Here is a 23,414-nt window from a genome sequence, read left to right as displayed (position 1 = left end):
ACATCCTGAGTTCAAGTCAATTACTCCAGACACCGGCCAAAGCGGCGATTTTCAAGGTTGGAGCTGTTGTAGGAGACGAGCATGGAGGCGGGGAAAAGGTGGATTGGCGGGGACAATGAGATGATTTGCCACTCACGGCATGTGATATCAACCATTATGATCGAATAGACCCTGAGCCTCAGGGCCTCAATCGCCTTCCCAGTGGTCAGCTTGCCAGCCTGCCGAGGAATTCGCGACTCCACCTCTTGTCGTCTCTGGCCAGCCAAAAGTTGCCGTCCGAATTCGCCGAACAAAATGGGTATAACGTTAGCGAGGCGTCGAACTACACCAAGAGTAGGTGGAGGGGTGGATCTGGAAGAACTTGACGCATGACAGGAGAACCGAGCCATCGATGGCTGTGGCCGTGGATCCGAAAATGTTGGTAGAGCGAGCGAGGAAGGGAGACGTTTTTTTTTAGAGATTCAAGTACCTCCATCGTAACCAGTAGTCAGACACTAGGTATACTTGGTTCTAAGAAGATGATCAGTAACGGACAGACAAACCATAGCCATCACGGCGACGGGCCAGCTCAGGAGTGTCATGTCTTACCCAAAGGCACCGTGCTTATAGCGGGCGGTGGTCCTGTCGGGTTGATTCTGGCCAAAGTCCTATCACATTATGGCACCAGATCCGTGCTCTTTGAGAGGAATCAGACGACGACCCGTTGGCCTAAGATGGATTTGACCAATGCCCGTTCCATGGAGCTGTTTCGCAAGTTGGGGCTCGCCGACGACCTGCGACGGCAGGGAGTGCCAGCACACATCGACCAGCCAGTCTTGGTATCGTCGGGTCTTTCTGCGAAGGAGGCCATCACCGGCTGGGATCTCCCGAGTGTCGACAGGTTCCGAAAGCAGATTCAAGAGAATAACGACGGCACTAAGCCCTTGGAACCCTGGCAGCGGCTGTCGCAGGCAATCTTTGAGAAGTGGCTGAAGGCCATTTGCGACAAGGATCCTTTGATCGATCTGCGGTTTGGCCATAAAGTCGAATCGGTCCAGGAGGAATCTGACCATGTCAAAACCATCGTCACGGCCGTGGATTCGGGGGTTTCTTACCAATTTGTCTCGGATTATGTCGCTGGCTGTGATGGTGCAAACAGCAGAGTGCGAAAGTCGCTTGAGCTTCCCTTGGACGGCGGCCCAGTGTAAGTTTTTCTATGGGAAACCACCTAATCTCCTGTTTACTGAACTCTTTGCAGCCCAACGTGCGTCCTTCTCGTCCACTTCAAGTCTCGCGACCTGACTCGGATACACAAGCAAGGTCAATTCTGGCACATCTTTCTCCTGGCCGAGCACGGCGGCTTTGGTGGTGCCATCATCGCCCAAGATGAAGTCGACACCTGGACCACCCATCTGTTCTTACCCCTGGATGCCGAACCGGAAAAGATCGAGTCGCGAGAGGCTGTGTATCGAGTTCTGGGTGGAATCTATGGCGCGTATCCGATTGAAATCGACGAGATTCTGGTCCGCTCCATCTGGCGACCCAACATCGCCGTGACACGGCGCTGGAGCAGCCCCAACTATCGTATCCACCTCGCCGGTGATGCAGCACACCAGAATATCCCCACTGGAGGCTATGGGATGAATATGGGCATTGCTGACGCTTTCGACCTGGGCTGGAAACTTGCAGCCGTCATCAACAAATCCGGGGGACACGACCTGCTCCAGTCCTACGAGGTGGAGCGAAGACCCGTGGCCCTTCGCAATGTCGAGCGATCTGGCGTTCATTTCCAGGTCCACGAAAATCTCCGAGAAATCCTGGCGGGCTACGATCCTCGCGTCGTGGACGAGGACACAGAGGCCGGGCGTCAACTGCGGAGCAAGATTCACGAGCACTACCAAGCGCACGATGGCGAGAACCAGGACTTTGGCATTGAACTGGGTTACCGCTACAAATCACCCGTCATCATCCACGACGAGAGCGGAGAAGCCGAGCCGGAATGGGTACCGTCCAAGTATATCCCGACGACCTGGCCAGGTGGTCGGCCACCACACGTCTTCCTCTCTGACGGCACCCCGATATTCGACAAGTTTGGCCGAGATTGGACGCTGCTCAGCTTTTCGAGCGAACCCTGTGGCGAAGATTTTCTAGAAGAGGCAGCCCAAGCTCTATCGGTGCCCTTGAAGCGAGTGTCTCTTGACGGCGAGGACTTGGCCAAGAGACTATATGAGAAGCGTCTCGTGTTGATCCGACCGGACCAGCACGTCGCATGGAGAGGGGACAAGATAGGCAGCGCAGATGAGGCAACGAAGGTGCTGCAGATCGTTACGGGCAAGGTTCATTCTCGGAGAGCACAAGAGCCAGAAGCTGTTGGCACGGCACCCAAAGCTGCATTCACGGCGACCAACGAGCTGACTACCCAGGTCAATGATTTCAAGTTGGAGAAGATGGGCGCTTTTCAGATGTAGAGTAGAGGGATCTATCTATACAATGTGTTTCCCCAATTCACCAGCTCGAACATATCGAGATACACTTCATACTCTACGGCTCGTATGCGACCATTCTGGCAATACACCCGCCTACCACCTGTCCAGGCCTCGATTACACCAGCGCAATGACATATTAAGCACCCCCCCTCTCGGTGTTTAGTAGCCGGAGAACTCAAAAGACACCATGATCTGCCCTCATCTGCCCCTCCCATCTACTAGAGAGTCACGATTGGTTCTAGCTCCTCTTTGGTCTCACCGACATGGAACCACGCGGTCTAGTGCTAGGTATATCACCGCCGTCGGCACCGTACGCCCGGCCACGAATAGTCGGAGTGACGGTCGACGTGCCCGAAACAACCTGAAATGTCCGTCCTCGACGCAGATCCATACTCCCCAGGATCCACCTCCACAACCCCAGGGGAGGTAAAAGAACAAGCATACTAGGGACTAGGGGCATAGGAGTATCCAATCTGCCAGGCCTGATTGGTACGAGAGACTACCAGGTATACCCTCCCAATCCCTTACAGGAGGCATGGGAGGCATGGCCGGGTGCGTGCCGATGAATGCTATAAGTGATCCTTCCTCCATTGTACCTTTTTCACCTGTGCCAAACCACCATTTGCCGGGACGACTTTTCAACTGCTTCGAGGTTTGAGATTCTTTTGGCCAAGTCCTCCTCAAGCTCAAGTTCTTAGCAGCCAGTGACCATGGAATCACCCAACGTTCTTGCAAAATACATCGGCGTCCCCATCGTGCTGGGACTGGTCTTTATCCTGTGGAAACTGTCCCAGGTGGGCAAGAGACCCAAGGACCTCCCACCAGGACCGCCTACTCTGCCCATTCTTGGGAACCTTCACCAGGTATGTCGGCAACACATCTTCATCACATACGGATGCATGGCGAATACTAAATGTGTCGGGGCAGATTCCTTCGGAGAAGGCATATCTGCAGTTCCAGAAATGGGCTGAAGAATATGGGTATGGAATGCATCCCCGACCTGTCATATATGTTCGGCTATTGACATTGAGAAAAGACCCGTCTACTCGCTGATGCTGGGGACCAAGCCGACTGTTGTCCTGTCATCCGACGTGGCCATCAAAGAACTCCTGGACAAACGTGGCGGGATTTACTCTGACCGGCCCGACATGTACGTCAGTCAAGACGTGGCCAGCGGAGGCCATCGACTCGTGGTCATGGTGAGTGAAACTTCCTAGGGAGTCTGTCGTTGGAACAGTATGCTAAAGCGGGCTCTTCGTCCAAGAAATACGGCGAGAGATGGCGAACCATCCACCGCCTGATCCACAACATCCTCAACATCAAGGTCGCCGCAAAGTACATTCCCTACCAGGACCTGGAGAACAAGGTGCTCCTGAAAGGCCTCTTGGACTCGCCCGGGGCAGATGACCTGTTCCAACATCTCCGGAGGTTCGCCTACTCGCTATCGACGCAGATGATCTTTGGGTATCGCTGTCCCGATTTCCGGGACAAGAGGCTGAACCAGCTTTTCGACGTATGTTCCTCCTATGGACCCCTAGCAATTTCTCTCTCTCTCTCTCTCTCTCTATATGGTTTATTCATCGCTGCTAACCCTGTACCGTGCCGGTGGCGTAGGTTTTCAACGGATGGAGCGAAGTCTCGGAGAGCGCATCCTCCCAACTGGCCGACCTCTACCCGATTCTCCAGAGACTGCCCAACTTTATGCTCCCCAGCATCCGCAAAGGGAAGCACGTCCACCAGGTCGGGCGGGAACTGTACACCGAACACTGGCTGAAAGCCAAGCAACATCTCAAAGACGGAACTGGCTTGGTGAGTTCTGTCGCAGTAGAAGCTCCCACAATACATCTGTGACAACTGTATTGCGATTTATACCTGGGTAGGCTATTAGAAAGCTAACTTGGAGCCAAACACAGCCATGTATCTGCAACGACCTCCTCCTGGCGCAAAAAAGCGAGAACCTCTCCGACGAGGCAGTCGGGTACATCGTGGGATCCCTCCTCGAGGGAGGCTCCGACACGACATCCTCGACCATGTACGGATTCGTCCAAGCCATGATGGTCTTTCAAGACGTGCAGAAGAAAGCCCAGGAAGAGATCGACCGGGTCGTCGGCCCAGATCGGCTACCTACCGTCGACGACTACCCCAATTTGCCCTACATCCGGTGCTGCGTCAAGGAGACGCTGCGCTGGATGCCCACGGTGATCATGGGGGTGCCGCACTGCGTGACCAAGGACGACGAGTACAACGGGTGGAAGATCCCCAAGGGCACGACCGTCATCAATAACGTTTGGTATGAAACCCCTAATAAAGGACCTTTGCTTCTTGTCCTCTCTTTTTCACTCCGCTTTTATACTAACGAGTAAACTCTTCGTCATCTAGGGGCATCCACATGGACCCGAAGCGCTCACCGGAACCCCGACAATTCAACCCAGACCGATACGTGGGGGACACGACGACGCTGTACGAATCCGCCAACGGCGAGCCCCTCAAGCGCGACAACTTCAACTTCGGCGCCGGCCGCCGCTTGTGCCAGGGCGTGCACATCGCCGAGCGCTCGCTGTACCTAGGCATGTCGCGGATCCTGTGGGGGTTCCACCTCCGCAAGGCGCTCGACAGTGCAGGGAACCCGATCACGCCGGACATCAACGACCTGGTTGGGGGCATCACGGTGAATCCGCGCCCTTACCCGATCGATATCGTGCCCAGGAGCCCCGAGCGGACGGCCATCATTCGACAGGCGGTCAAGGAGGCCGAGGAGCTGCTGAATCCCGTGACGGGCCAGTGGAAGAAGGTGCCCGAGGGGATGGTGTTTGGGGCGTGGAAACCGAATGAGAAGAAATGAGAGAGAGAGAGAGAGAGAGGGAGAGAGAGGTATGTCAGCGGCAGTTTCAGCCATGGGCTATGGCTTTAGTTCCAGGTCTTGCTCTTGATTCGGTTGCGGTTGGTACTGGCATTGGTATGATATTGGTATTTGAGACGAGTTACCACTCAGTCATACATGATGGATGTCCATCATTTTTTCCGATTAGGCAAGTATGCTCTGCCATGCTATGCTTTGCTCTCCCTCAGCCTTAGGAAGCTAGCCTCGCTTTTCATTTCAAAGTCCTCGCAACGCTCTATGTAGATCCTCAATTAGCCAAGATCCCCGACCTCCGTCTGGGCCTGTCCGGCCCTCTTGAGAAATTTATTCGAGGAGCGAAAGGGGAAAAAAAACTCACCGCATAGACCTGCATCAGCGCCACCCGCGGCTCCCCATCCACGTCCTCCAGGACGACATGGGCACCGAAGTCGGTCTCGACGACCTTTCCGGTCGCAAAGTCCATCTTGGCGACGCCCAGCAGGACCAGGTCGCGGCCCTGCTTGTCGTTGACGAAGACGTGGGTGATGCGGTGGTTGCGTGCCGTGATGTCGCCCCAGGCGTTGTCTCTGCAGCGGGTGATTTCTGTCATTCACACTTGGTAAGTACACCCACATGTACAGGTGTGTATATACACCTAGATGGCTGGGTATTTTAGGTCATGGTCAAGGGTTGTTAGGTATTGTACCTTCTCTCCCACTAAACGCGGCGTGGCTGGCCACGAATTTCCCCGTCGACGTAAACACCTCGTTGGCCATGCGTGGGCCGGCCTCGGGGCCCGTGTTGTCGGCCAGTTCGTAAAAGAGGGTGACGAGGGCCTTGACCTTGTCATCTAAAGCGAGGGCCGAGGGCCAGACGGTTTCTTTTGTGACATACGACATTGCACTATCTTAGGTAGATGGGTATGTATGTATGTATGTATGTATGGGATATACAGTTAGGGTGAAAAGTGTGTACCCAGGTACGTTGATGTCGATACAGGTAGATAGATGTAAATGTACAGTAGATGAAGGTGTGATGTGATGTGATATCGATACTTTTTTTCACACCCGATCCCTCTTCCACTCTTCCACGGATATTAGTCATTCACATGTACCGGGTTTAGGTGTCCTAGTCTACTCATTAGCCATGTACATGTATGAAGCGGCATGCTTGGTTGCTCGGGGTTGCCAACTTGGTCGCTTGTTCCTCGGAATGACGGACGAATTCGTTCGGACTGAGTTGGCCGAGAATTTCTCCTCGTCCCCGCCTCTTCCTGCATCAAACCTCGACCCCCCAAGCTTCGTTCGGGCCGGGTGACGAGACGCGATGAGGTGGGATGACGATGATGATGATGCCGCCGCCTAAGAAATTATGCAGAGGCGGAGAAACTGTCGTGACTTGTGTGACACCAGACAGGTGAGTCTCGGTCTTGGTGCTTACCGTGACAGACGTTTTGACCGCGCAAATAGGGATTAGAACCGTTCGTATATCAACCACCCCCTCTTTTTTCACCACCACGGCCACCACCACCACCAACATACACAAGAATTCCCTCTCCATAAGAAAAAAAAAGAAGAAGTAGAAGAAACAGACCCCTTCCAGAAAGTGACCAAGCGAACCAAGTGAATCACTCAACTCAACATGGGCTCCATCTCGACCAACTTCTCCGACAAAGGGACCAAGGTTCTCTCGCCCTCAACGCTCGCGCATGTGGTGCTGCGCACAAACAACTTCTCCGGCATGAGGGACTTCTACACGACCTTCCTCGGCGGGACTATCACGTACGGCAACGACTTCATCTCCTTTATCACGTACGACGAGGAACACCACCGGATCGCACTGATCGGGATCCCGGACACGGCGCCCAAGGCACCCACGACGTGCGGGCTGGAACACATCGCATTCACGTTCCCGACTCTATCGGCATTGCTCCTCGCGTACCGACAGCGCCTGGCCAGGGGGATCAAGCCGGTATGGAGCGTCAACCACGGCCCCACCACGTCCATCTACTACAAAGACCCCGACGGGAACATGCTCGAGACGCAGGTCGACAACTTCGACACGGTCGACGCGGCCAACGAGTTCATGAACAGCAAATATTTCGCCGAGAACCCCATCGGGACCGACTTCGACCCGGAGGAACTCATCCGCAAGATCGAGGGTGGCGTCGCCGACGAGGCCGAATTGAAGAAGCGCGTCGAAATTGGGCCGAGGGGCCTGCCAGATTTGTCGGCCCTGTAGTGACCACCAAAACGAAAAAAAGGCCTCGCAGATTGTCAGAAAAGGAGAGAAGATCTCAAGGTCCCTGAAGTTCGTCCTTGATGGGCTTGGATGGTCAGCGGAGGAATTGACGGGGAGACTATGTATGGTTCCCCCTCCGACGGACGAATTCCAACAAATTGATTAGTTTTTCTACAACGTATTTGCATGGCGAGGCTGGACGGTCCACTCGAACAGTTTGTATGTCATGTACGGAGTGCAAAGTGGACCTTTCGCTTGCTAGCTAACAGTAGCTATTCACGACTGAGCGATTATGGATAACCAATGTACGTACCTGGACTAATTGTCACTGATCCAGGGCTACGACGACCAGGGAATTGATCACGTATACCATGTTCAATCCTATTCTACAACACAAAGTCACGCTATCTTGAAATGCTCCTCGAAAAGTTTCCATCTAGCACTCGCTTGGTCAGACATCAGTAGCCACGGCTTGAGGAAATAGAGACCCTGCGTTTTGTCCTTCTTCCCTGTCATGAAGCTCAGTGCCATCCGCACAGCCGTGGCATTGGGCGTGCGTCGGATACTGTCGAACAACGCCGTCTTCTCGACGTCACACAACCTAACCCAGATATAGTCCAGCATCAGGGCCACCACACCTGCCGCAATCGGTGTTGACACCGACGTCCCACTGGCCCGTTTCTCGCCGCTGGGCTCCAGATGCGTAGGCCAGGCCGAGAGCACATACTCACCCACCACGTTGAAGTAGGTCGAGTACGTCTTCGGGTCTGGTTTGTCCGGGTTGAACTCCGATGCCCGTCCACTGCCGTTCGCCGACCGAATCGAGATGACCTTGACACTGGACGCAGGATAACTATCTCCTTCGCTCTTGATCTTGCCGCCGTTGGAAGCCGCCGCCACCATGATCACTCCCTTGGCGTTGGCCAGGTCGATAGCCTCAGCCATGTCGTCGATCCCGTCATCAAATCCAAAGGACATACTAATGATGTCGACCCCCCAGTCCTCGACCGCATATTTAATCGCCTGTACAGTTTAGCATATCCAACACACTTAAGGGGGAAAAACAAACCTGTGCAATAGCGAACGGGTCCGCCTCGAAAAACACACCGTTTGTCACTTGTGCCACGTATATGTCCGCAAATGGAGTCACTTGCAAAATCAGCCCAGCCGCGTGCGTGCCGTGTCCATGTTCATCCTTCATTGACTTCACGTCTTCCCCATAGACCTTGTCGTTTGCCCATGAGCGCAGTCCTTTGATGCGATTCGATGACCCGCGGAGCTGAGGGTTAGTAGCCATGACGGCTTTTGTCCGGGGGTGCCGTTCAGCATCGATGCCCGTGTCGAGGATGGCAATCTTGATCGGCTTGTCTCGTCGGCGGGTCACACCCAGCCCTACGAAGTGGGAGTGTGTCTTGCGCTGGAGGGTTTCAAACCAGTCGTCGGCGCCAGCCCATCTGTTCAGGTTAACAACGGTTTGACATTCTTTTTGGGGCCACACATGACTTACTTGGAAGCGTCGTCCGCCATCAGGCTGCGTTCGCAGTCTAGAAACTGCCCCGGTTGACACAATACCGACACCAACCGATCATTGGCACCCCAAACGCCGCTTTGAGCTGGAGGGTCATTTCTCTGCACAGAGTCTCCCAAACCCAGAATTTCGTTGTGAGCGGCCTGTATGCCATCGGCAGTGATGCGAATTTGAAATGATGCCGAAAGAAGCTGGCTCAGAGGCCTGCATATCTTGTCTTTGATCCAGTGCTGAATCTCAGTCGGGTCACCGCCCGCAGACCTACAGTCATAGCATGCCCAGATTGCCTGTTGGTAGGGCACAAATGTTCTCGAAAGGAGATCAGATCGAAGAACCCTTTCCAGCAACGAAATGCAGGGGTTGCGGTCAAGCGCGATTTCCGAAACTTGATTCCCTGGAGCCATGAGCTGCGCCAAATCTTGAATGGGTTTGCCCAACTCGAGCTCGACGAGAAGGACCCCAAGATCCACAAGAACAGGGCAAGGATGCTGGACATCATAGTAATCACCCTCTCCCGTGTGCTCATCGAGATCTGATTTGAGGTAAAGCTGGACCACGCAATCGGTGGGTGAATTCTCCCGCCCCGACAACGCCAAACACAGTCTCTCCTTGACCCACTGTCGCTGTGCCCACGGCGAGGCGCAAAGATGCAAGACGGCTGTCGCGAGTATGTTTGCTAACATCAGCCGCTCCTTGATATTCTGTCTCAGATCCAAGAAAGCATTACTACCGGTCGTATTCAGAATTGAGGAAAGAGGTATTAGTCGGTCCACGCTAAAGTCGACCAGTCTCCTCAAACTGCCGCGGAGATGGACTTCAGTTCGTTGTCTCCGTGCCAGCAAGTATAACATTTGAGTGTCTCGTTGACAGGCAAGCATGAGCCGGCACAGTGAGCCGGGCTGGACTGGAATATCTCGATAACTGGCTTCATCTGCCTCCCAATCCGTGCTCAATCCAGACTCAGACCCAGTATGCACAGTGCCTGTCAAGGGATGATCTGCATTCTCGGCAGGGTTTGTCACAGCCAAGGCAAATTGGACTTGTGTCGGACGTCTAACTCAAGAATGTTAACTTCAACGTGACTGGTGATTGAGTTGGTAGTCGACCTACCTCTCCAACCGGATTTGGGCCTGTTTCCATGAGTCAAGGCTGTTGCGAGAGAACAATAACTTCATGTGGAACGCCCGACAGGCACTGATTTCTCTCTCCGTGTAAAAGGATGTCAGGCGAAGCAAAGCGCCGTGTCGCGTCCAACAAGAGCATGGCCAGCGCGTAGCCATGGCCCTGTGGAGGGCTTGAATTTCATAAGTGAGGTCAGGAACCTGCTCCTCTGTCCCCTGGTCGCTAGCTGGACCGTGCTCCGTCGCTACAGACGGCTGGGCTCCGTCCTGCCATGATGCTGCCGTGGGTAATTCGCCTTGTCGCATGACGATACGACCAAGGCTGGCAAGGCTGTTGTCGACATGGCGCAGAAGTTTAGCCCGATGGTCCTTCAGTACGGCTGCCGACATTCGACGCAGGCCACAGCTGTCACTCGACGTAGTTGCAGACACAGCCCTCAGGGTTTGGAGCTTTGGAAATGGATGCGCAGTGTCAACTGTGCCTGTAGTCTATATTCAAGCATTCTTAGGTGCGTGACTCTTGAAGTTTTTGGTGCTCGTCGCTCACCCTCGCCATACGCTCGAGACGTAGCAACAACTTTTCCACCGCCTGAGATAGCCCGTGGCCGGCGAGTTGTCCCAAGACCGAGTCATGGCGTTCCTCCAACCCGCCAAGTATCTCGTGGATTGCCACCAGATTAGCCGTGAGATATCCGTAGAATGTCCGTAGTTTGGACTTTTCTTTGCAGAGTGAGCCTTGTACCCGGGCAGCAGCGACGAATTTGGGAAGGACAGCGAGCGCTAGATCTATTAGAACTCGGGGCGAGACTGACATGTTATGTTGGTAGATGTCGTCTTCGGTAGAGTCAAGCCAGAAGTGACTATGAGCAGGATGGCAACTTGCAAGTCACAGGAAGTTCGCGTTTTTGCTTGGTGAGGCTGCAGCCTGAGCGAGGACATAGTCAGTGCGAGGCACACCCGCCTCTCCACGTGAAGCCATGATGGATGGTGGAGGGGTAAGACGAGGGGCTGGTTGCATGGGTTATAAGCGAATGCCTTGAGATACTAACGCAATAGCTCCTAGGCCTAGCCAGCTGGCCATCACCATGGGAGAGCCTCAACAGTCTCCTCCCTGATCCTTGGTTGAGAAGTGTCCTTGTCATCTTCAAACCAGGTCAATACGGCGGCTGGAGCATCGACCTTGGAGACTGATAGAATGTCGATATTTCAAGCTTCCAAAGACTGTGAGACCCTTTTCGAACAATGCCTTCGACTACCCGACATCTTTAACAACAAATGGGCACTGAACCAACGTGCAAGTTTCAGGCTATGGGTCGAATCTATCGGGGCCTTTGCGCCGCGGTCTGCATCTGCCGATGCCCGCCTACAAGGCAATGAGAATATGAAAGCAGCGGTGATGGATTTGTTAGATCTGTTGCAGTTGAACCTTCGTCAAAGTATGCAGCCTCATCTTCTTTTGTTTCCGATCCCATATGCAATGTAGAGCTTTGCGATATCAGACACCCTGGGATAAACGATGGATGGAGATGCTAATAGTGCTCGGGGACCAGCAATCGAAGCGTACCAGGATCCGGCATTCATACAAAGCGTATCAGAGGAGCAGTCGCAGTCAAATCGCCAGGCTCTTGGGGAAGCGCTGTCGTCGTCGGGGTCTGACGATGAAGATGAGGTAGAGATGGAAGAGGTTTCCTCGCCTCAGGTCAGCGATCGAGACGATGACGACAAGTCAACAACGATGTCTCAGTCGCGACCTGATCAAGAAGTTGAGAATGTGTTGTTCCGCCTCCACCAGCTGGCCTTGGCCATCCGCAGCTCTCGCAGATTCGACTGGCGTGAGCGAGCGAGCAGATTCGTCTACCCAGGCTCAGAGGACTTCAGAAAGCATATGGAGTGGTATATCAGCGAACGATTCCAACGCGAGTATCCTGAAGTGCCGCAATTCATACGAACGCGTCTATTGTTGGCCAACGTGAAGCGACGCAACCAGTTCGAATATGCGCGAGAACATGCCTTCAAACTTGCCCAAGACAAGACACGCCCCTCCACTGACCAACATTCGGCAAGTACAGCAATCGAAGATGAAACAGCGGATGATCAGCCTCCAGTTGCCCCTTCTCACAAAGATGCATTCCATTCACGAGCCGAATTGCCATCCCAAGCACCATCCAAGTCTATGCCGAGTACGCAGGCGACAGACTACACCAGTGCCTCATTCGAGAGATCCGAGGGTGGAACAGCTTCAATCTCCAGCGGGAAGACATTCAAGGATGGACAGGTCACTTGGCCATCACCACCAAAGGCCCCTTCCATCAACCCTGCCTTGCCGTCCTTTCCCTGCCCATACTGTCGCCGTCCACTACCGACAGAATATAGGAGCGACTCAAAGAAGTGGAGGTTAGCTCACTGCCTGAGACAGGGTTCACTTCCCAGACACAACGCTGATGATGTTCCATAGGCAACATGTAAAGAATGACATTCAGCCGTATGTCTGTCTGTTCGAAGAGTGCGCCACCCCTCTCAAGCTCTATTCGAGGAGTGCCGATTGGCTCCTTCACATGCGCAACACCCACGGTGAGATCCAATATGCCTGTTTGGCGCCGAAACATGACCATGAGCGTGTCTACTTCAGAACCCCAGAAAGCTACAGGAACCACTTGACGCAGTCTCACGCAAAGACCTTGGTCGGAAACGAACTCGGAGACCTCCTTGTCCGTAGCATGTGCCGGACGCCGCTCGACCCGATCTTCCTTGAATGTCCCATCTGCCCGGGACCAGACAAAAGCTCGATTTTGGACAAGAGAAAGCAACCAGAGAGTTTGCCGTCGCTGCCGCAATCACCTGCCAAGCGTACAAAAGTGGAAGACGCTTTGACGTTGCGATTGAAAGCGGTTCGAATACCGAAGAGTGCCGCCACGGATGAGGAGGTGGAGGGGGAAGAGGAGGAGGAGGAAGAAGACGACGACGATGATACATACAGACACAAACACTCAGAAGAGGCACGGCTTCTACGCCATATCATGGCCCATCTCCAATTCATTGCCTTGATGGCGCTGCCATGGTCAGAAGACCTAGGATCGGCCCAATCCTCATCAGTGTCAATGGGCCAGGGACTGGAGCATTCAGACGACAAGATAGATCCCAAAGATCATGAAGGTCCGGTGGACGTTGAGGTTGAACGTTATGCCGACGATCCAACATACCACGACGGCATCATGCTCTCTTCGGAATGGGAGTTCGTTAACAGCTACGGTAATCCCGCCTTTTCAGTCTCCAGTCATGGAAGCTCACCTTTATCATCTCCTCGACTACCACCGGATTCCTCTGATGGTCGCTACACGGAAGTTCGCATAACGACGGGTATTGGCGGGCGGAAACACAGGGAGATTTTCCGAGCAAAGAAACAAGGTCCTCGTCGGAGAGACTATACGATAGCTTGGATATGCTCCGACTCGCTCGATTTCCGCGTTGCAACCGCCTTGTTAGATACAAAGCACCATAATTTCCCCAGACATCGATGCGATCCAGCCAACTACGTGCTGGGCACAATTGGTCGCTGGGAGGTCGTGGTTGCCTATCATGATCCTCAGACGGCCCGGGGTCCTTTGATTGTGGATCTGCTCTGGGGCTTTCCCAAGATTGAGCTCTTCTTGTCGGTTGGAGTTTGCAGCGCTAATCCTTTACACCACGTTTTCCTTGGAGACGTGGTCGTCGATACAAGGAGCCCGGACTTGACATCGCTGAGGCTTGCCGAGCTAGTCCTGAGGACTGGTCCACGTCGGATCCACATTGCCTCGGGCACAAAATCTCTTCGGGATATCGACGTCAAGAGCGTCATGTCAAGCTTTGAACATACGGAACCCGCCTTGAGAGCGTTTGCCGTCTATCCTGGACACGAGCGAGACCTTGCTTTCCGTAGAGAGTACCAGCATGTAGGAAATCATCCGAATTGCAACTTTTGCGACCCGAACCAACAGTTGATCTCACGAGATAGGCTCCCTGGTCGCACTCCCCCAGGTATTCACCATGCCCGGATTGCGTTCACGAAACGCCCCGTTGTAGACCCTCGTGGACAACCTTTTTTCGAGTCAGATCGCATATCGTTTGCCATCGATGCAAATGGGCAGGACCTCTACACGACCCTCGCCACCCAGCCTCTTCTGGTCATTCGTGGGATTGGCGATTATGCTGACTCTCACAAACAATCGATTTGGAAGAATTATGCTTCTACAGCTGCTGGCGCATTCACCAAGGCACTTCTACTCCAATTGGTTGATATCAAGCCCGACATGCTCACAAAAGGGGTGACGGGCTTGATGTTAGATTCAAACCAACTGGGCCCTTCGAGTCGCTCCATTAAGCCAATGACCAACAAAGAAATTACCAAAGCGATCGTCTGTGCCTCCATCATTGAATTTGAGGCTGTGAGGTCGATGTTCGATGAACATTGGGGAATGTACGGTGCCGAAGCTGAGGACGATAGTACATACGCAACCGGCACCATTAGCGGGCACAAAGTTGTCCTGCAGTTGCTGGGAAACCCCGAAACCCCTGATCAACCGTCATTGCTTTTGAGAAGCTTTCCGGCCGTCGAATTCGCGTTCCTTGTAGGAGTCTGCAGCGCGTTCCCTTCTACCGAAGGGCGCTTTCATTCCCTCGGCGACGTTTTCATCTGCAGCCAGATGGTGGAAATTGATTTCATCTGGAATAGTCTTGAACGTATCATTGACCTGGGTGGTAGAATCGACGAGAGGTACCAGCGGGCTATGGATATTCGGGCGGCCATTTCAAATCTTGATCGAACTTACAATCGACAGCTTCTGGAGGCTGAAATGGATGGTCATCTGCGAAATTTACAAGCTGTGGACATGGAATACACATACCCTGGCAGTCAGTTCGACAGGCTGTATTCGCCTTTGTACCGGCACAAACATCGTTCACCTCGCTTCTGCCTCATCTGCGGCGCTGGCGAGAGCTTGATATGCGATGATGCGAGAAACGAGTCGTGTGAGGATGTGGGCTGCGACACAGCGCTTCAGGAACTGACGAAGCTACCAGGGGAGAGTGGTGACGGCGATGAGGGCGATGGCGAGGGTGCCGACCACATTCCGCGTGTTCATCTGGGTGTATTGGCATTTGGGAATCACGGGCTATCATCAGGGCGCCATCGCGACGAGATTGCCGACAAATTCAAGGTCAGCGCCTTCAACACCCACGACATCGGATTCCGGCAACTCGTACCTATGGTCGTGATCAAAGGGGCCTGCGATTATGCCGATGGCCACCGGAACGACAGGTTTGAGAAATATGCGGCCGCCTCGGCGGCAGCTTGCTTGAAAGCCTTCCTCGTTGAGGTGCCTCAGGTGGCAGAGTCGTACAGGCCCAATTCGGAGGCAGGGCGGGACATGTTGAGAGACATGACGAATTTGGAGAGAGGAAAGAGAAATGAGCCCCTCGCTTAGCGTTGGAAGCTATTGAGAAACAGACACTTGGTTGGAAACATAACCGTGGATGGAGTTGGCACAAGTGGGCAGCCATGTATGGAAATACTTCGGAAGGAATATATCTCATGACTGCTTTGCTTATCTTTGATATAAGAATCGAACAGACCACATCGAACAAGACACTTGAGAAAATACTCACCGATGATGATCCATGTATATACTCGGACTGGACAAAGCGAAGTCGTTTTAGAGTTTTTTCTTTCCCCTTTCTAGGTTCATTCTTCATTTTTCATGACGCACTGTTTGATTATTCGGTATATCGTGGCCGTGAGGAAAAGATAAGAGTCGATGACGAGAGGCCGCGGGACTATGTAGAAGGAAGGCTAGAAGGAATGGTTCACATGCCCTCATGATGATGGCCATGCAAGTGAAGAGCTAGTGAATACGGAGGCAGACGTGCGTGTATGTACCGAGCACTGCTCTATGGATCTCGTACGAGGTAGGTGGAAGTGAATGGGGGAGTCAATGACAGGTACCTCATCCCGTTTACTTTTGTAATTCCAGTATGCTGTGGCACGAATGAATGAGTGAATGATGCATGGGACAAATGTCCATTTGTTTTCCCTCGAATGTATATACCTACACCTGCACCTACCTACCTAGTACCTAGTGCTTAATCCCACCGCCTTATTTTTTGTGCGCATCGGGCCTGATTACCACCTCCCTGGCCTTCGGGGCGCATTATATCCCCGTATTCCAAGGGAACTCAAGAGACCAAAATCCAAACACAGTCAGCTCCCAACGCCCGCAAAATGCCCATTTTCCATGTCGTCTTTGTCTGTCATCCATCTATGTCTGCTGGCTAATACGCGCCGTATGCTTTCTGGGGTCGTAATGCCGTCCGGGGCATCCTCGACGGCCCGATGTCAATCCTGCTCAATTCCAGCGCCAGCGAACTCTCTCCATCATATGACGGGCCACCGCCGTACCCGCCACTCTCCGGCAGTGACCCTCCCATAGGCGGATTTGCGGGCAAAGGAGAATATTCTAGTTGATATTGAGGTCCCGGTGGTGGTCCGTATCCACCATGGGGACTGTAACTGCTCGCAGACGGAGCCTGGTATTCCGGTGCTGGAGATCGCTGAAGTGAACCGCTTCCAGGAGAAGAGTGAATCGTATACCGCTGGTTCGAGGGACTAGCCCGCTCACTTGAGGCGCCATTTTGAGCAACAGGGCCTGCCTGAGAGATCGGGTATGGTTGAGTCGGGAGAGGTCGGTTTGGCATCTGTTTCCGCAGCCTGTTTCGGCCACTGGGAGTTTCGACTTGAGGGGAAGCGGGAGCCGTGGATGGAGGGGTCGATGTCTGATACGATGAAGACATTGGAGCATTTGGAGAGCCTTGATAAGGCGACGCTGCAATCGAGTGTGGCCGAGCTGAGGCGGGCGATGATCCTGTACGATTGTGCGCCCGGACTTCCTCTCTTGTGCGGATCCTAATGACATGCTCTGGTTTTCGCTGTTTTCTTTCAGGTTCGGGCGCCCATGTATCAGAAGGGAGATGGTCCGAGGGATCAATCACTCGGCCATCATTCCCGATAATTGGGCCTTGATCCCTAAGTTTGTCGGCCGCTTTCTGTCGAGCCATCTCTACCGAATCTTCTGGGCAATTGAATGCAACGTCAACTGGTGTTGATCCAGTGGCGGGATTCAACACATCGTACGATCCAGGCCCAAATGGAACACTGGATATCTGGTTGCGATCATCGCTGTTTGGGAACGTTGGGGTAATGGACTTCCGGGGGATACTGTGGTTAGAATTAGGGGTGATTGGCCGGGGGCGAATGACCACCGGAGCAGATCTCCGGACGTGTCTATCATCCTGCAATTCAAAGTTGTCGAATGTTTGTGCCCGCCGCAGAGGTTCGTTACCTACTGATCGCCGGAAATGCTCTTGGAAATTTTCACCTTCGCGTTGTTGGTCGAAATTGGGATCGCGACTCTGTTCAGGAGCTGGCATGCCACTTTCGCTAGAGATTGGTTGAAGTTGATGTATATCACCGTTGTAGGATTTTCGCTTATCAGATGGGAACAAGGGATATCGATCGAGGTCCATTGCTGGCGGCGGACTTGGCTCATAGGATTGCGGCGAGGGAATATGATGTTGTATTTCTTGCGAAGGGCCCGCTTGGAATGGATCATAGTCACGCTCGAGCCTCTGAAGAGGGCTCCTGCCTTCGAGGCTTTTCATTTTGACAGGTGTGTGGGGTGAAGGTTCTCCATACGAGTCTTTATAACTCAACGACGATGCCGGCACTCTCGTCATCGTACCTCGGTGAGCAGGAGGTGGCGGAGGTGATCCATCTTCATCGAACCGTGGATCGGAGTACATCGGAGCGACTCCAGGCATATCATTTGGATTGATAGATTGGCGGAGTGGACTGTCCCGGTAAGTGGCATATTTGGTGGGAGACGCGCTGCCCCTGCCGTTCCACTGCTGGCTCTGCATTCCTGGTGGCGTACCCTGGGGCGTCATTCGGGGCGGAGAGGAATGATACGGGGCTTGATCCAGCATATCGTATGGCGAGTGTGGTGCCGACGAGGAATGATGGTCCGGTGGTGGTGGTGGGCCTGGTACAGCCTGTGATATTTGGGTTTGCGACAAAAGTCCTGGTTGCTGGTAGGAATCCACCGCATAAGCGTCTTGCTCCCCGTACCCCGCCATAGGGTCGTTGTGATTGTTGTAGTACTTATCAGAGGATTGGCTCTGCTGGTAAGGTGAGCCGGAGCCCTGGAGCAGTTCGTCAGGGTCAGGGCCGAATCGAGGGTTGAGAGAATATCCAACATCGTCTGGAGTCTCGGGAACAAATCGTTGTTTTGGTGGACGCGGCGGAGGGTTGCTATTCGTATACCCATAGCCCGGAAATGCATCTGGCGACTCTTCCCGAGACCATCGCTCGACACTTCCAGCGGTGGAAACACCTGAATGCCCACCAGGACCAAGTGGAAGAGGTCTCCTCTTGATCTCACGGGGACCGAGTTGGCGAGAGCCAGAAGGAATGCTTGAAGCGTCACTGACTATGGTATGAGATTTGTCTCTTTGTTTCTGCTTCTCTCCTAGAGATTCCGGCTTTGGTCTTGTGTCATAATATGTCAGCTCAATCCGGATGTCACCTGCATATTTCCCCTTGAAGTTCAATTGACGCCACTGGTCACTTTGTCCACCGCCGGGGATGATGACCTGTGTGAGATCTATCCAAGCTTCGCCGATGAGATCGGTCTTCTTGTCGTCGTTGAAGACAGAACATTTCAATTTGTAATAGTCAGGGGAGTCGTGGACAGTGAATCGGAGTTCTTGGTCCCTGGTATCCGTCAGCGAGATGCCCGTGCGTTTTTCAGAATCTCCTCACCATCTGGGTGTTTGTCCCCCTCTTTTATCAGTTTCCGTCTTTTTGGCTTCTTTCCCGAGCCTCATGGCACAGTAAGGGTCTTGTTTGCCCATGGTCTTTCGATTCGGCAGGTTTTTTGCCCTGTCCACCACGGCGACGAGGGTGCCAATCTCGGGGCCGTCGAGGGTCATGTCTGCAAATATTCCCGCAGCATGAGCGGCGTTGAGGGCTCTCGTTTTGGAAGCCATGTTGGCAAAGGTAGAGGAGACTAACTACCGTCCTGCGGTGTTGATACTGGGTTGTTGAGGTTGTTGTGAAGGCTGCGGCATTCGAGGCAGAAATAGTGGTTCTGGTTCTTCAAGGCCACATGGTGTCAGTTGCCGGGTAGAGAAAGACGTTAGAGATTGCGAGGGAGCTATCGAATGCTTCCCAAAGGAGATTTGCCGAGTGACAGTTTCTGAACGAAGGACAGGATTGAGTTTGCGTGGACAAAGGGAGCATTGAGACTCGAAAGTATGTAAACCAGGCGCCAGCCACAGAATTTACGCGTGCAATTATGCAGAAGGCTGGGAAGTTTCCGAGGCGGCAGATGTGAGGGTATTAGGCGACAGATTGCTTCCTAATGACGATCAAGACACTCAATGTCCTATCTACATGAAGAATAGAGAGATTGAGTTCCCCTTCCAGATGCTACACCCTGATGAATTGATGGTTGATGGTATGCTGTCAATTCTGTCGTACCACAGCAAGCTGCAACAGCAGCCAATCAGATGGATTTTCAATTGTTTTGGAGGTGACGTCGATCTTGGAGTCGCCAAGCCCCGGATCCAATGTGCGCCATTCCATTTACGGTTAGTTAATCTGTCATTTTGCTGATCTGTTTGGGTCGTCTGGTTTAATGGAGATGATATTTCACGGCTCCAGCTCATAGTTCGACTCTTTCGGTCGTCTCAATCTTCTCGGGATAGCTGAAGCCATGTTGCCGTCGGACCTCGTCCATCACCTCCATGATCAATACACTTTCATCCAAGCTTTCATACCTACCCTCTTTACGTCCCTCCACAATGGCTCTCCCGGCTTCATCGGCCTCCCAAAACATTCCGTGGCCCTCGCCCTCTGCATTCATCGCATCTCCAAAACCGTTGAACCACCCACTTCCTTTACCTGGACCAGGTTGCGTCCATTCCTTGTCCTCCGTGGTACCGTCGGTGAGGATCAGCCTGGTCTTCGTTGGCCGGTATGCTGGTGGCCATACTTGTATTTCGCCCTTTGTGCCTTGAATCCGGACCGCAGGGCCAGAGGTGCCCTTTCCATCAATGTCACTTGATGTGCGCATACCCGTGGTTGCTACCGCGTGCATGTCGCCACCTTGTTCGGGGTCGCGAGGGAACGTAAGTATTATGGTGGTCGTCTCGTCAACGCCTGTTGGTGGATACTTAACCATACTAGAAACAACCTTTGGTGGTTGGCGGTTCGCGGGTGCTTGCGTGGTGTACAAAGTCTGAAAGACCCACGTGAGGCTGTAGATTCCCAGGTCTAGAAGAGCGCCACCCGCCAAATCTGGATTGACCATCCTGTGTTTGCCGTCGGCCCAGACCTTCTCCGGCTCGGAAGCGCGAGAATTGTCGGCAAATGCTCTGACTACGTGACCCAATCTCCCAGAGCTGATTGCCTCACGTACGTAGACAGAGAGGGGGAAATAGCGTGTCCACACTGCCTCCATCAGGAACAGGTTCTTCTCTCTTGCCTTCTGGACGAGCTTCTTCGCTTGGGAGGCGTTGACAGTGAAGGCTTTCTCGCATAAGACGTTCTTGCCAGCCTCAAGGCAGAGTAATGCGTTCTGGTAATGGTGGGAATGAGGCGTAGCTATATACACAATGTCGATGTCCGGATTCTGCACCAGCTCTGCGTACGATCCATACGCTTTGGCGGTCGACGGAGCCTTGACCTCGTTCAAGAATTCCTGTGCGCGGGATGCGCTGGAGCTACTAGCCGCAGCAACCACGGTATGTCTGACATCGTGCACACCGCGAGTTGCGGGATCAACCAGAAGGTCTTTCGTGAATGTAATGGCAATGCCTCCGGTAGCTGAGCCATTGTTAGCCAGTTGCACTTTGGCGCGGAACACGGCATCACTTGCCCAAAATGCCCCATCGGATCGTCTGAGGAGCCATGTTGCCAGTTCGAGAGTTTCTCTTATCGCCAACTGGTAGAGGAATGACGGAAGTTGAAGGATTTTATCCAGGAAAAAACCCTTGACCTCAGATGCCCCGCATATGAGATAATGTAGGAGAGAACCACGGCAACTTCCGGGGAAACTTTAGACCGACAGTGACCGTTCCGGGGCTCTTCAGCTTCCGTGGCGCAATATAGCCGAGATTCCACAATGTCGACTTCGGGTGGTTTCTGCAAGTACAACGAAAGGCTGAAATATGTCCACTTAGCCGAATTGCTGCGCAGCCATTAGCTCCAACATTCCCCTGGTTATCCCAGCTTGCTCTGCTCGATCGGTCTCTTCGTGGACACGGTCCCGCAGCCTTTTGAGGTGCTTTGCGAGATCCTCGGATTCGGAGAGGTGCTTTGAGTATAGGTCCATGATGTTCATCGCAACTTCCACGCACAGGGAAACAAATGCCGTGCTGGAAATGTTCCTCCATATCCAGTGCAAGATGGGCTGGAGATCTGATTCCGTGCGGTCTTCGAGAGCAGCACGCAGTGCAGATCGATAGCGGAGAGTGTTCAATAATGTGACAATTGTGAGCTTGTCAGCACCTTGCAGAGCAATGTCTAGCGCCTCCCGGTATCTGCCTTTGTGCAATTCCTTTTCCCAGAGAGTCAGCTTCTTCTGTTTCGGTCGCACATTTCCTTCGACGATGATGTCAGCATCTTCGCCCGCATAGTCGCGCCCTCTGAGCCGCTTTTCGAGTCCCCTGGGGCGTTTTTTGGCCTGCCTCTTGTCGTACTCTTCGATCGTCCCTGCAATCAGTGCTTCCATTTGTTTTTGTCTTTCCCGCTCTTTTACTTTTTGCTCCCCAGAGAGTCTTGTTCTGATGCTGAGCTGACCAGTGGACATCCCTACCACAACGTGCGTGTCTTCTCGAGAGTTTCCAGCCGTAACGACCGATGTTGAAAGGATGCCGGCGGGGTACTTGGAACCAGCAACGACGTTCCACCCCGTCGTTTCAAAGACTTTCAGATGTCCGTCTAGGCCTCCACTAACTACTCTTGATCCATTGGATGCCAGACACAACGATGTGACTGTTTTTTGGTGGTTTTTGATCATCTGCAACGGTCGTCCTGCCACGATATCCAGCACTGCAATCTGGTTCTCGGCTGACGCCAGGATGGTGGTCCCAGATGGCATGCATAAGACATCTTCCACCGCGGCGACATGTTTGAATGTCATAACCGCCGCATTTGGCGTGCGAGGATCCCAGAGCCTGATCGTCTGATCATAACTGCCCGACACAAACAAATGGCTTGACTGTCCCGGTAGAAACCCGCCCGTCCGCACGTAGTCCTGGTGGCCGCGAAAGGTCTCGACGCTACTCTCGCTTGGAAGATCCCACAGTCGGACCGTTCTGTCGTCTCCGCAGCTCATCAACGCCGTGGTCTCCTTAGGACTCCATCGAACCGTGCGCACTGGTTGTTTCTGTTCTTTCCAGGTCTTCAAAATAGCTCTTGAATTAACATCAAACACCTGGATCGCACCAGTCTCATCGCCTGCCGCAAGGACTCGTCCATCGTATCGGGCTTCACCGCTGTAGGCAATATCGTCGAACCGTGTAATCGTCTTCAGAAGTTTTCGGGACTTGACAGAGTAAAGTTGCACCCGCGCACCAGTCGTGACAACAAAGAAATCGGAAGGAGTTTGGCCAACACTAACGGGCTGTGGCTGCGAAATATGTGTAATTGCATGCTTTGTCGGCGAGGAAATGTTCAGAGGAGATTTGAATGATCGCCAGTACGTCTGCTCCGGCGTCAGAGAAGAAGGCCGAGCAGGCAACTTGACCTGAGCAATTGGCTGGACATCGGCAGCCATTATGCTCGTTAGTGTCCGAGAAAGCTGGTTGTTCTGGACTGGCAGACTGGGTCGGTGTCGGGTCAAAATCTCATGGTTTTGATCAGCGCAGGTGAAGTTTTTCTCCAACGAGATGTAGGCAAATCTAATCTTATCTTGGAAGAAAGTTTCTTGCTCCACCCGCCTCGAGATCCGCCGAGCCGCTTCAACAAACCTCGCCCACACGTTCTTCGTTCTGTGATGTATTGTTCCTACATCACTTAAGATGACCCTATGTGGGCTACGCATTATACATCCTCGTGGAATCTTCTGGTCTTCACTTTATAGATCCTGCTCACCGACGGGAAGCCATGAAGAGGACCTCAGGATGTT

The 23,414-nt window shown here is 53.2% G+C and overlaps 9 protein-coding genes across 9 annotated transcripts; 4 read left to right on the top strand and 5 right to left on the bottom strand.

Annotated features, from left to right (window-relative positions):
• Positions 1-518: 518 nt before the first annotated feature.
• On the top strand, positions 519-2,447 carry Z517_11113 (uncharacterized protein; the record flags this gene model as incomplete). Its single annotated transcript, XM_013424721.1, has 2 exons — positions 519-1,183; positions 1,238-2,447. 2 exons carry the CDS (start codon positions 519-521, stop codon positions 2,445-2,447), a joined length of 1,875 nt encoding a protein of 624 aa, XP_013280175.1.
• A 728-nt stretch (positions 2,448-3,175) lies between these two features.
• Positions 3,176-5,307, top strand: Z517_11112 (uncharacterized protein; the record flags this gene model as incomplete). Its single annotated transcript, XM_013424720.1, has 7 exons — positions 3,176-3,328; positions 3,393-3,445; positions 3,502-3,664; positions 3,730-3,978; positions 4,080-4,274; positions 4,379-4,755; positions 4,845-5,307. 7 exons carry the CDS (start codon positions 3,176-3,178, stop codon positions 5,305-5,307), a joined length of 1,653 nt encoding a protein of 550 aa, XP_013280174.1.
• A 286-nt stretch (positions 5,308-5,593) lies between these two features.
• On the bottom strand, positions 5,594-6,203 carry Z517_11111 (uncharacterized protein; the record flags this gene model as incomplete). The annotated part of the gene is made up of 2 exons (XM_013424719.1): positions 5,594-5,907; positions 6,011-6,203. 2 exons carry the CDS (start codon positions 6,201-6,203, stop codon positions 5,594-5,596), a joined length of 507 nt encoding a protein of 168 aa, XP_013280173.1.
• A 742-nt stretch (positions 6,204-6,945) lies between these two features.
• Positions 6,946-7,545, top strand: Z517_11110 (uncharacterized protein; the record flags this gene model as incomplete). Its single annotated transcript, XM_013424718.1, has 1 exon — positions 6,946-7,545. The coding sequence occupies one exon, from the start codon at positions 6,946-6,948 to the stop codon at positions 7,543-7,545; it is 600 nt and encodes a 199-aa protein (XP_013280172.1).
• Positions 7,546-7,944: 399 nt separating this feature from the next.
• On the bottom strand, positions 7,945-11,008 carry Z517_11109 (uncharacterized protein; the record flags this gene model as incomplete). The annotated part of the gene is made up of 5 exons (XM_013424717.1): positions 7,945-8,568; positions 8,615-8,999; positions 9,053-10,126; positions 10,184-10,683; positions 10,742-11,008. 5 exons carry the CDS (start codon positions 11,006-11,008, stop codon positions 7,945-7,947), a joined length of 2,850 nt encoding a protein of 949 aa, XP_013280171.1.
• A 381-nt stretch (positions 11,009-11,389) lies between these two features.
• On the top strand, positions 11,390-15,653 carry Z517_11108 (uncharacterized protein; the record flags this gene model as incomplete). Its single annotated transcript, XM_013424716.1, has 3 exons — positions 11,390-11,630; positions 11,745-12,588; positions 12,650-15,653. 3 exons carry the CDS (start codon positions 11,390-11,392, stop codon positions 15,651-15,653), a joined length of 4,089 nt encoding a protein of 1,362 aa, XP_013280170.1.
• Positions 15,654-16,497: 844 nt separating this feature from the next.
• On the bottom strand, positions 16,498-19,269 carry Z517_11107 (uncharacterized protein; the record flags this gene model as incomplete). Its single annotated transcript, XM_013424715.1, has 2 exons — positions 16,498-18,994; positions 19,043-19,269. 2 exons carry the CDS (start codon positions 19,267-19,269, stop codon positions 16,498-16,500), a joined length of 2,724 nt encoding a protein of 907 aa, XP_013280169.1.
• Positions 19,270-19,946: 677 nt separating this feature from the next.
• Z517_11106 (uncharacterized protein) lies at positions 19,947-21,154 on the bottom strand (the record flags this gene model as incomplete). The annotated part of the gene is made up of 2 exons (XM_013424714.1): positions 19,947-21,109; positions 21,148-21,154. The coding sequence occupies 2 exons, from the start codon at positions 21,152-21,154 to the stop codon at positions 19,947-19,949; spliced, it is 1,170 nt and encodes a 389-aa protein (XP_013280168.1).
• A 307-nt stretch (positions 21,155-21,461) lies between these two features.
• Positions 21,462-23,063, bottom strand: Z517_11105 (uncharacterized protein; the record flags this gene model as incomplete). The annotated part of the gene is made up of 1 exon (XM_013424713.1): positions 21,462-23,063. The coding sequence occupies one exon, from the start codon at positions 23,061-23,063 to the stop codon at positions 21,462-21,464; it is 1,602 nt and encodes a 533-aa protein (XP_013280167.1).
• Between the last annotated feature and the right edge of the window lie 351 nt (positions 23,064-23,414).

The sequence above is a fragment of the Fonsecaea pedrosoi genome (assembly GCF_000835455.1).
Source record: "Fonsecaea pedrosoi CBS 271.37 unplaced genomic scaffold supercont1.7, whole genome shotgun sequence".
NCBI lineage: Eukaryota > Fungi > Ascomycota > Eurotiomycetes > Chaetothyriales > Herpotrichiellaceae > Fonsecaea > Fonsecaea pedrosoi.
Note: the sequence above shows the minus strand (reverse complement) of the source record. Positions and strands in the feature narration are given on the sequence as shown.